We start from the raw sequence: 11,986 nt of genomic DNA on the forward strand, positions 1-11,986 counted from the left end.
CTACATTAAATGGAAGTTCACGTTTCAATTTGCCTTTTTTTTTTTTTTTTTTTTTTTAGTTGAATCGTATTAATGGAACTTCTTCACCCCAGTCATCCTTGAGTGCTTCAGGAAGGGTGGCAGCAGTAGGACCTTACATCCAAGTTCCCAGTGCTGGCACTTATGCTGTACCAGTAGATCCAGTTAAACCACAGTCTCTCACCATTGCTTCTAGCTCAACACACGGAAGATCAAAATCTGGTGAGCACTTCAGTATTAATACACATGGTTTGAAAAGGAATAATAAAGAAAAGCAGTAATCTCAGGGCACCCAGTGTTGGCATAATCTCTGTAGGGGAAGAGGCAATTTTTAGTTGTCTTAGTTCTGTGAATTGGACATTAGTCATTTGATATGAGGTGTTTTTGCCTCTTGCCAAGAATTTTTCTTAGGAGACAGAGTGTTTTCTTTGACATTTTACTAGCTGGTACACTGCAAAAAGGAGCACATGTTCCTTTACAGATTCTATGTTCTGTCTTTAATAGCTTTTCAATTAGTTGGTGTGTTTAAATATAATAATGAAATCAACTTTGTGGCAAACTATATTATAAACAACTATTTACAGTATGTTGCTTTTTGTCAAGTAAAACAAAGCTAGCAAACAAGTAAAAATAGTATTACTTCTCAGAAGGAGACTAAATAGGAAAATAAAATAAAACTATGAGAGGTTTTTGCTCCAGCTGAGATATGAGAATTTGTGGTGCTTCAAGCATTTCTGAAATGGAATAACCTTAGCATTCATGCTGTTTACTTGTTTCTGCCGTCGTTAGTGAAGGAGCTGCCTCTCCAGAGTACTCCCCAGAACTTGATGTCCAAAATCGGCTTCCGTGTCTCCCATAATTAATAATTCAATCTACATTATAAAATAAAACTTTTAATTTTTTTTTTTAATTTGCATTGGAGACTGAAGGAAGCAGGTCATGGCATTTGGGCCTTAAGTTTTCATTCTGGCAAAGCTCACCCCTCTGCTCACATCTTAGCAAAAGCAGAATTCTTAAGAAATGGTTAGCTAGGAAAACGCGCATAATACAATGGGTTGAACCACAGGACTTGGTTTACTCTCCTATGCGAGATCTAAAAAATGAGATAAGCAATGGCCACTAGAGCAGAGCTTCTGCAGTATTCACATGTGTTCCAATACTTAAAAGCGAATACTCCAGCAAAGCTTGCAGCTTGCCTCCAAATAGGGAGGAAGAGGTGGAAGGAAGACAGCCTGAACCTCTCTGAAGGAAGGAATGACAGAAATGCTCCCCAAAAAAACCCAAGATCAGGAAGTGAAACTATCTAAACAGAACTTAAAAAAACCACAGTTTTTTCCATTGATAATAGTGATTTAACAATACCTTTAGTTTAATTCCAAGGTTGTACAAACCCTATCCCTCTGGTTTTATGGAAAAGTCTGAAGAATATAGAATTACTTAATTGTAGGGTAAAGTGACAGATTTGCAACAGTTTTGTTAATATGAACCTGAAAAGATATATACACACCCACTTCTAGACCTACCTCAGGACATTAAAAGATCTCTGAATGATAGCTTTTTGATTTTATAAAAATAATTATTGAACCTTAGGACTGACTTTGTGTTTATTACTCTAAGTGTACTTGAGTAAAGTCCTATAAGATAGATTTATGTAAGGAGAAGCTTATATGCTCCCAGGAAGAAAAGAAATAATTTTTTTTTCAACTGTCATGCTTTTATTTCTCATTATCTGAGTGTTCCTGTTCTAATTTCTCCATTGTCATTGTTATAATTTTTCCACCACTTTTTTTTCTTTCTTTTTCTGTGTAACTGGATCTGCCTTGGTGTGTCCGGTAGAGACAGACTGTGGGTGTGTGAAAAAATCTCCAGACACCTGGAAGGTTTCTGATTTAGACATAATAGTGGATCCTATTCTGTCACCTCCCACTTCTCTTCAGTCCGCTGTTCACAATGTCATCCGCCTGGCACCTACTCTCTTTGACACCCAGCACTGTGAGTCCATAGAAGATCTCTGGCTAGCTAAGAACTCAGTTTTTAATATGGTCATCTGAGCTCTTGCATACAGATGCATATTAAACAGCATCTTTAGAACTTGCTTTGTGGTCTGGCATGCAGAAGATGCTGTTGAAATGTAAAATTCTTGAGAAGTTGCTTTTCATCTTTGAAGGAAACAGATTTGCAGCAAATTCATCCCTGGAGTACTGGGGTAGAATACCTAGGGATGAGTTTTCTTCATTGAAAAACCTTCACATTTTCTAATTGTTATTAGAAAATTCATCGTAATCACCAAAGCATGTTTCAGTATATCTCAGATTAGATAGCTGTATTACATACAGGTTTAGCTTGAGTTACTTTGTGAGAAACTTTGAGTTTCCACATTGCACTGGTGTCAGAGTTGGGATAAAAACCTCACTCTGTCCAAGTCAATAGCAAGAATCTTGCTGACTGCCATTGGACAAAAACGTTACACTTGGTTTACGCTTCAGTGCTTTAGTAAGTATCCTGGATCCAGACCTACAAACATTTTTAGGTAAAATCAGAGAAAATGCGCAAAGCCTTTTGTGTCTGCATGTTACTGTCGTCTTTATGTAAATACAAAATGGGCTGGTGGGAGTTGAAATACACCAGGTGTTAGGTAGTCTTACAAGCGGCAGACCAGAAGGTACCTTTGGAGAAGAAAAGGAAGCCAGTTGGCTGAAATGGCAGCGGGGCTGCTGGGAGCAGGAGCTAGTGAGGGCTTGTGAGAATGGCGTTGCCATCAGATGGGCAAGAGTGTCCGGGACCTGTTCAGTCTAATCAAAGACAGCGGAAGGCAGATGCTGTTTGGCTGCCTCCTCTTAGCTCCTGTCGCACAGGCCCTGGCACCATACGCTGCATTTACACATTGCAACAGCAGCTTAGTTAAGTGCATGAGATTTGGCTTGGGTTGTGGGAGTACGTGAGAGGTGTGCTCATAAAACATGCACGGCAGCTGGCGAGTCTGCCAGATTGTAACGTGAAGGGCATGAAGGTGGGAACAGTTACGTTCTGATGTTTATGTAAGTAGAACGAAACAGAGAAGTTAGAGAGGAGAGTTTGAAATTACTTCCAGTCTGTTATCTCAGAATCTGGGGATGAACCTGCTAATATTTGGAATTCAAAGGATCACAAAAAGTTTTTGTATAATTATCTTTCTAATAGAAGAGTGTGGGCTTGTATTTGCAGGTAAGATAATTAAATTCTTTGTGATTTTTGCTGCTCTCTCTAAATGCTTTCATAATAGCTAAACTTTATGGTAAAGATGCTTTCATGTTTAGTGTGAATCAGTTATAACACCTTTTACTGCTCTTCAGAACAAAAGTTTTATTGAACCGTAACCTTACTGCAAGTTATGGAACATCCTGTGAATTTTGTAAGGTAAACGTTAATTCAGTGCGTACTTGGAAATTTTGCCATTATTTAGGGTCACAGTATTTAGACAGTCAGCTTTTTTGGTCCTGCTCTCGATAACCAGATGATTAAAACCAAAAACAAACTAAAACCCCAACACGTCTGGTTCGTGGATGTTGCCAATACTAGAGCTGAGCCTCATTATTTTATTTCCTGGCAGTTTGCAAGCGTGAAAAGTGATTTCTGGACAATGCATTATATTCTCAGTGTAAAAGTATGGGAGTGTTAACCCTATTTAAATGACCAACCACAAAAATACTCTTGCTCCGAAGTAATTATCTCTCAGAATTCAAACACAGTTGATCTGAATTTGAAAGGTTAATACAATATATGTATTATTAATATATTATGTGTAATATTAAGGAATATTAAGGAATGGTCTGCACAGATAATTAAAAAATAATTAGTATGGTAGCTTAAATGTGGAGGTATAACTTTTTTTGCCTCTCACTTAAAAGTGATATAACTTTCACAAGCCTGTAAATAGGTTTATGAGCCAGTAGAGTGAATTTCTACTTGTATAGTGAAAACACTGGGTTGTAACTGTCAAGAAATCTTCAGGTTGTCATTTCTGATAACCTCTCCCCCCAGTGGGGGAGAGAAAAGGGACACTTAGTAAAGAGGGATAAGGCTTGTGGATAGAAAGTAGAGCCTTGATGTTAAATTCACTGTAATGAGAATGTTCCTATTTGCTATACTAGACAGAGGATGGCAAAAAATTCTAGAAATAGCCTTGCTGATTCTGTTTTCTAGGGGCTTAAAATTTACATGAAATGGGAAACTTTGCCATGAAATACCTGATTTTCATCTGATGTTGCCTTACTATGGGGTCCGGAAATCTCAGTAGATCTACAAACACACACCCACCCCTCCCGCCATTTTAGTTGTTATCTTCTAGTAAAGTTAGTTACGCATTGCATGTCATCTCTGCTGATCCTAAGGGCTCCACCAAGATAATTACAGGCAATAGGGAAGGAGAAATGCTCTCTGGTCTCCTTAGAGTAAGAGAAACCTGAAGATTAATCTTTTAAAGGCAAATCAAAGCCTTAGGATCTAACCAGTTACTATAAACCAGACCTCATTATCAGGCTATTTAAACTCTTGCTTACCTAGAGAACAGAAACTAAATAGTTTCACGCATTTAATAAAGTAAGATATCAATTAATCTAGAATTTCATTAAGGATTTATTGCCTCAGTTTATGTGCAGCTGTGCATGATTTTTTGCATATGAAGAAGATAAAAGCCCATGACTTGTATCTTGACACTATGAATTGAAGTTGTCAGCTGACTTTATAAATTTCTTTAAAACTAAATCTCTGGGGCAATTCTAATCAGGTGAGTACGCTGAGGAAAAACAAAAGGTAAGTTAAATGGCCACTTCCAGCAAAGGAATGTATGCTTTTGTTCCACCCCATTGTTGAAATGATTTTTTACATCCTGTTGTGAGTGAATGAATCTAGTAACCATAGTTTAAATTTTGGAGTCAGTCCACTCAGAGCTTACGTAGACTTAACATTTAGCATAATTTGACAGCGTCTCTGCATAATACCAAAAGAACTATGTTGATGAAGTGTTTCTGGAAGGATTTTTGTTCTGAACTTGTTTGCCTACTAATAGTAGACTATGCAACGCTCAAACCAAAATTTTAACCATCTTTTTTTCTATAGAAATTTTCGATACAATCTGAATGTCAAAGGGTTATGAACAGCATACTATATGCAGTGATTGGGCTTTCATTATTGATTTCTGAATCAAACATTAATAGTGATTTCTCTCATTTATGGAATCAAATTAATCCTGTTGTAATCTAAGCTATTCCATTTCACATGTTGTTTTATTTGTTTGCAATGGTGGTGTGGATTATCTTAAATATAGTATTTTTTGTCTGTTTTAAAGCTAATGATGGAAATTGGCCAATACTTAAACAGAGTTCAACCCCTGTGGTGAAACCCCCTCAGATCTCCAACACAGACTGGAAAGAATCAAGCATGGATACTGCTTTAAAACAAGGAACTATATCCAGCCAGCCTTTGCCAACTTCAGTTTTAGGAAGTACCGATAAGCTGGTGCGTTTCATCTGCGATATGTTTATAGATCTCTCTTGATGAAATTATGAACCTTTGGCTTCCATAGCTGAACTCACTTTGGTCACATATACATTTGGTTTCCCTGTTGATAATTATATAAAAAGTCATAAAGAAAATTACCTTTGTATTCCTCCTGTTCCTTCCTGTTCTCATCACATTACAATTTTTTTTTTCAGCTTCAGTAGTTTGTTTTACTTTATGTTCTTCTACGTATCCCGTTTCCCCTTTTCTCTCCCTTTGCTTCTCCTAATCGTCTTCCCCACCTTCCTATTTTTCTAATTCAGATCTTTGTAACTCTTTTTCCTTGGTGTAGATTATCACTTTTTCAATGCATTCTTTTCTCACAAAAATCTCACAGAATAAGTCATTAAATCCATCCTTGAGTGAGTCCACTGGTGTTGTTTGTCTGCACTGTTGTTCTAGTACTTTATGAATTCTTTAAGACTGTAATCTTTAAAGAATAAGGACCTTGTCTTTAAATAGTTTTGGTAAACTCTGTTATCACACTATCTATTATCAAATACATTATCAACAAGATACCGAGATCCAGAACAAGTTATTCAGGCTTTGAAAGTATGCAAATAGTTTTGGATTCATATTAATGTATTATGGCTGAAGATGCCTTTAAACAGTAGCCTCTGCCTGATGTATGATGAGGTCTTGTGATAAATATTTATTGTTCTTACATAGGGTCTAGACCTGGGAAAGGTGCCACCAACAGTTCCTGGTGTAAGCAAGCAGTTGCCTCAAAACTATGGGACCTATCCAAGTCCAGTTCCCTTAGGAACAGGTTCTACAAATTCTCTAGAAAGGAGGAAGGATGGCAGCCTGCCCAGACCTGGCACCAGTATAACAAATCGGCAAAGACCTGTTCCGCTTCCGCCGCCAAGCAACGTACATCAGCCCAGTTCTTCACAACAGATCCAGCAGAGAATTTCTGTACCTCCCAGCCCTACGTATCAACCTTCCGGTCCCCCCTTGTTCCCAGGAGGGGATGGCAGGCCAGAGCTCCCTTTAACTGTGGCAATCAGACCTTTTCTAGCTGATAAAGGATCAAGACCTCAGTCTCCCAGAAAAGGGCCACAGACAGTGAACTCCAGTTCCATCTACTCAATGTATCTTCAGCAAGCAACACCGCCAAAGAATTATCAACAAGCTGTATACAATACGTTAAATAAGTCAGTAAAAGCAGGTAGAATATATGTTGCTTTATTTTTTTTCATTTGAAATAGACTGTTAAAATCTACTTAATTTGGCTTAGTTTACTTTCTGTGTCAGTTTGAAAAACTTGTCTAAATCTGTGAGAAGAGGAAAGATATTTTTATGTATGTAGCATGGCAGGAAAAATGATCCCATATATTTTCGGGGCGATAAATAAGTATACATTTGACTACCTTGTATTTAAAAGAAGGTGCAATTAGAACAGTCCAGGTACTCTACCATAATTTCAGAAACAAGTTGAAAAAACAGTGTCTAGGGAGGAGAGGTTTTCTCCTCTTACTGTTTCCTCATGAAAGAGGAAAAACATTCCAAGTGTTACTTGTAGGTTCACCATCATGTGAGTATTTATTTCTGTTTTGATAGGTTTCAATGTAATTGATTTTTTTCTTTCTGTATTAGTGCCAAACAAGTAGCAACAGAGATACACACAGTTTATTTGCAAATATTTTATTGTGTAACTGAGAACAGTTCTTGACTGTTTTCCATCTTTCTTTTCTTCAGTTTATGGAAAACCTGTATTACAATCTGGTTCGACTTCTCCCTCACCCTTGCCCTTCCTTCATGGTTCTTTGCCTGCCCAGACTTCCTCACAGCCACAGTCTCAGCCTCAGACCGAGGTCTCTGAAAAAGATCAAGAGCTGGAAAACGCTCCACCATCCAGTGAAAACAGCAATGTGGAAAACATTCCTCGTCCTCTCAGTCCTACTAAGCTCACACCTATTGTGCATTCACCCCTACGATATCAAAGTGACGCTGACCTTGAAGCTCTGAGAAGAAAATTGGCCAATGCTCCTAGGCCGTTAAAGAAGCGTAGTTCTATCACTGAACCAGAAGGCCCAAGTGGACCAAATATACAAAAATTATTGTATCAGCGCTTTAATACTCTTGCTGGAGGAATAGAAAGTGCTCCTTTTTATCAGCCAAGCAATCCACAGGACTTCATAGGCATCTTAGCTGATGTTGATAATGGTAACGCTAGTACCAACGGCAATATTGAAGAACCTATTTCTGTGCAACCTACAGTTCCTCTTCCTGATGAGCCCCCCCCTTCGTCAGATGCCAATGATAACGAATTACCTTCTCCTGCTACTGAGGAACTGATAAGCACTGAAACCACAAATCAAACGTCTGAGACAACTGAAGATAACAACAACAATCCTGCGATAGTTCCTTCTACTGAACAGTCACCCAGTCCCACGCCTGAGGTCAGTTCTCCAGTAGAAGATGAAGCTCCTTTGCCTCCTGCTCTTCCTCCTCCACTTCCTCCAGTAAGTAACAAAACAAAAAAAAAAAAGGCGATTTTGTGAACTATAGAATTAGCTGTTTGCTTAAGCATAACTGGAAGATGGTAAACTTATGCTAAATGGTATGTTTGCACTTCAAGTTTCATGATACTAAAAGAAAAGTAAACCGGAGGGCTCCCAGGAGAATTCTGATGGATTAGTTTCCTTACTACTGTAGCTGTTTAATAAGGAAAATATGCATACAGGCAGCAGGAGGTTGTGTATGTACTTTAGGTTGTAGAACTTTTGGGGGGATATACTCTTGCTGTAGAACTAATTCTAGAATCTGAGATTCCATAAAAAATATTTCACTTCCCGGGCCTACAAAGATAACTATTTGGATGAAACTAAGGGCAAGCTGTGTCAGCGGGAAGCCTTTTAATTGGCAGACAAGCTGAAATAACTCTTCTGGGAGAAGTGTGCTCCTTTTTCCCACTCAGCAGAGAGGTGCGAGGCCAGGGCTGACAACACAAACACCAACACAGCTGACTTGGTTTAGCAGAAATGTTTTTCTAATGGGCTTGTCACATAATTTGAATTGCTTTCGAAGTCCCTCCTCCAGCTGCACCATCTTTTAAATACTGGTCACTACCTACAGCATATGGAGAATTGAAAATAAGGAGAAAACTGAATTTTATTCTTAGCTATTGATATGATTCACTTTAACCTTGGTTTCAAAGAATATGTCCACTTTTGATTCACGTAGGGACCTTGCGTTCCTCTGGCAATTTGACTGCAGTGTGCACAGGGCCTTATATGCATTTTCCGTGAGCAAAAGTGGGCCAGGATACTTCTGGGAGAATGGAATATGCTGGCAAACAGATATTACTCATACTGTGAGAGGTTTATTTTCCAAACTGAAATAGCCATACTAAATAGGAGCATAAATGAAAACGGATCTTACAGTGCTAGACACTGAAAGCACTCTATACAAGCTGTAATTAATAATAGATTTTTTTTTTTTCTGCAAAGTGACAAGGACACATGTGAATGATTCAGTATATTCTCAAAACATATTTAAACGTGTTTCAGATCTTGAGAATGTGGCTTCTGATAGCACCAGCTAGACCGTCACATAAAATAGCTTCGTGTCCTGTACTTTTCTTTCCCATGGCAAAACTCGTCACTTGTCAGTACTGACCTGCAGCAGATACTTTTGCGAATTCAGGGCAAAGATTCCTCTGAGCAGAGGCTGATGCTCGGGCTTAGTTGTGTCACGCTTTCTAGTCTAAGCTAAAGTTCTGACAGTGTCTCAGACAATCCACCAGAAACACATTCAGCTCACATTAGACACAATTAATATTGTGGTGCTCAAAACCCATGGACTTAAGCACTTCGTTCTTTGGACGCGCTGCCTTTGAATAGATACCTCTGGATTATATTGGCAGGCTTTTTCATTTTTTTTTTTTTAACCGAATAAGATGTAGTAAGATATCAAGCCTTTTATTTAGAGATTTTATAATAAATGTTCGTATAGTTCTAATTACCATTTAAGGAGGATGGGATTCTTAATCTAGTTAAAAAGCAACTAACTGAATCATTTGTAATACGTATACAGTAACCTGAAATGATGGCTTCCAACCTTCTTCTCTACTCAGACAAAACGTACCAATTTGAAGAAGCCAAACTCGGAAAGAACAGGCCACGGTTTGAGAGTGAAGTTCAATCCGTTGGCCCTCCTCCTAGATGCTTCTTTGGAGGGAGAATTTGATCTCGTACAACGAATCATATATGAGGTGAGCTTCTAAACAATGGCAACCTCTTTAAATATTTAGAAAAGGGGGGAAAAAAAAAGCACTGAACTACTTTGTTTTCAATAGGTTGATGATCCCAGTAAACCAAACGATGAAGGAATTACACCGTTGCATAATGCAGTGTGTGCTGGTCATCACCACATTGTGAAGTTCCTGCTTGATTTTGGTGTAAACGTAAATGCAGCAGATAGTGATGGGTGGTAAGTGTCAAGATTTTTAATTCGGCATCTGGGAGAAGCACCATTTTGATGCATTCTTGAGATTCAGTTGAAACCTGTTTTGGGAACAGTTTTCTTCCTAAAGATGAGCATTTTCTAATCTCTAGGTGGTGGCAAACTCAAATGCAAGGTCACACTGTTCAAGTCGTGCAAGCACACTTACATCATAAAGTATGCTACATTTTGGTTTTACTTAGTGGTACAGTTGCGTTTCTGATTCACGTGTTGAAATAATTAAACTGTAAATAACAAGTTACAACAGTTAATTTGCTTTAGTCTCATCTTCATATAACCCACTATGAATTTTGGTGTTCTTGAAGAATTTAGACTTACAGGTCGATGTAGCACTTGTGAAGCGTTTGGAGGGGATGTGAAATCTTGCTGTGCTGACCTGTTTAGCCCTCACCTTCGTGTTACCTTTCAAATTTCCTCATATTGGAAAAAATATTCTTTTATACCCAGCAGCTTTGTAAGCTGTAAAAATCGACATTTTTGCTAACATCTATTTTATGATGTTTGGCTTTACTGGAGTCAGGTAAATTCTGGAAGCCATTCCAGTTGCATGACAGGTTTTGGACAAAGCATACATATACTATAATCATAAAGAACAATTTCCTTTAAAAACAGATAGGCTAAACCAGACAAGATGGCTATCGCAAGACAAAATAGTTCGGATGCATGGAAGTTTATTTTTTCATGTGTACATTTTTGCTTTATTTCAGGACACCTTTGCATTGTGCTGCTTCTTGCAATAGTGTTCATCTCTGTAAACTGCTGGTTGAATCTGGGGCAGCCATTTTTGCTTCAACTATAAGTGATATAGAAACTGCTGCAGACAAGTGTGAAGAGATGGAAGAAGGTTATATTCAGTGTTCCCAGTTCTTGTACGGTAAGCTGTGACACTACTTTACAAACTTTTTTTAGCTTTTCTAAAATTCATCCCTTTCTGTCTCTCTGATCTGTACAAAACACCTGCTTAGGCCTCAGACTTGACGACACTGCCCATCACCTGCCTCTTCTTTCAAAATGCTAAAAACAGGATAGTCTTTTCATTATTATATTGCTTGTAGTCCTTAAGTTCTTTCATTTATTTCACAGGCTCCTCCTAATGTTACAGATTTTTCAAGTTTAATTTGGCTTAATTTTGAGGAAATGCTTCCATGGGGAGGTTTTGACAGTAGCAGTGAGTTGTCAAGCATCTTGAGAGAGATACTCCAACTTCCAGATGGACAAATTTCTAGCAGCTCACATGAAGAAACACATATACTTTATGAATTATTAACTTGCAGAATGTATTTAGTTACTAAGACAAATTTTTAATCCACATCGGAGAACATAAATGTCATTAAGGCTCTAGATAGCAGATAGCTGACATTGTGCAGATTTTCAAAAGCTTCAAGTGTTGCTGGAGAAGGCCTGCTGGAGAAAGCAGACCTGTGAGAAGCATACGGCAGTTCTATAAAGCTGCTTTGCTCAAACTTTTGTAAAACTATTTTTATCCTCATTTGAATAAAAGATTGTAAAGTTTCTATTACGTGTATAATAAATGAGAAAACCCTCATGCTCTAAATGGGTTTAAAATATTTTGTAAAATTTGATTTTATCATGCAGTTAAACTTCTGAGAGCATTTCATCATGAAAATGCTGAAAATTGTTCATGAAGTTTTATTAATAAGAGATTAATATTTGGGCCACAGTGTCCATACTAAAATCTCAGAGGGGAAAAATAGGATATTTTACCATCCTAGTGTGTTCTCTAATTTGTGGTTAACAGGAGTGCAAGAGAAGTTGGGCGTGATGAATAAAGGAGTGGTGTACGCTCTGTGGGATTATGAAGCCCAGAATAATGACGAGTTGTCATTCCACGAGGGCGATGCCATTACTGTTCTAAGACGCAAGGATGACAATGAAACCGAGTGGTGGTGGGCCCGCCTCAACGATAAAGAAGGCTATGTGCCTAAAAATCTTCTTGGGG

General features: G+C 38.1%; 1 protein-coding gene across 8 annotated transcripts in view; it reads left to right on the forward strand.

The window, feature by feature from the left end:
* The window catches only part of PPP1R13B (protein phosphatase 1 regulatory subunit 13B), a 71,213-nt gene that overhangs the window by 56,849 nt on the left and 2,378 nt on the right, over positions 1 to 11,986 (forward strand). For 4 of the 8 annotated variants that reach the window (XM_074583856.1, XM_074583858.1, XM_074583854.1 and 1 more), the window contains exons 9-17: positions 60 to 240; positions 1,855 to 2,010; positions 5,345 to 5,514; positions 6,226 to 6,727; positions 7,258 to 8,024; positions 9,638 to 9,775; positions 9,860 to 9,993; positions 10,734 to 10,900; positions 11,786 to 11,985. In XM_074583856.1, coding sequence (XP_074439957.1) covers positions 60 to 240; positions 1,855 to 2,010; positions 5,345 to 5,514; positions 6,226 to 6,727; positions 7,258 to 8,024; positions 9,638 to 9,775; positions 9,860 to 9,993; positions 10,734 to 10,900; positions 11,786 to 11,985 — 2,415 coding nt within the window. The remainder of the gene's footprint in view (positions 1 to 59; positions 241 to 1,854; positions 2,011 to 5,344; positions 5,515 to 6,225; positions 6,728 to 7,257; positions 8,025 to 9,637; positions 9,776 to 9,859; positions 9,994 to 10,733; positions 10,901 to 11,785; position 11,986) is intronic. The other 4 variants (XM_074583861.1, XM_074583862.1, XM_074583859.1 and 1 more) reach the window with 1 other exon arrangement.

Source organism: Larus michahellis, chromosome 4 (assembly GCF_964199755.1).
Source record: "Larus michahellis chromosome 4, bLarMic1.1, whole genome shotgun sequence".
In the NCBI taxonomy this organism is placed as follows: Eukaryota; Metazoa; Chordata; class Aves; order Charadriiformes; family Laridae; genus Larus; species Larus michahellis.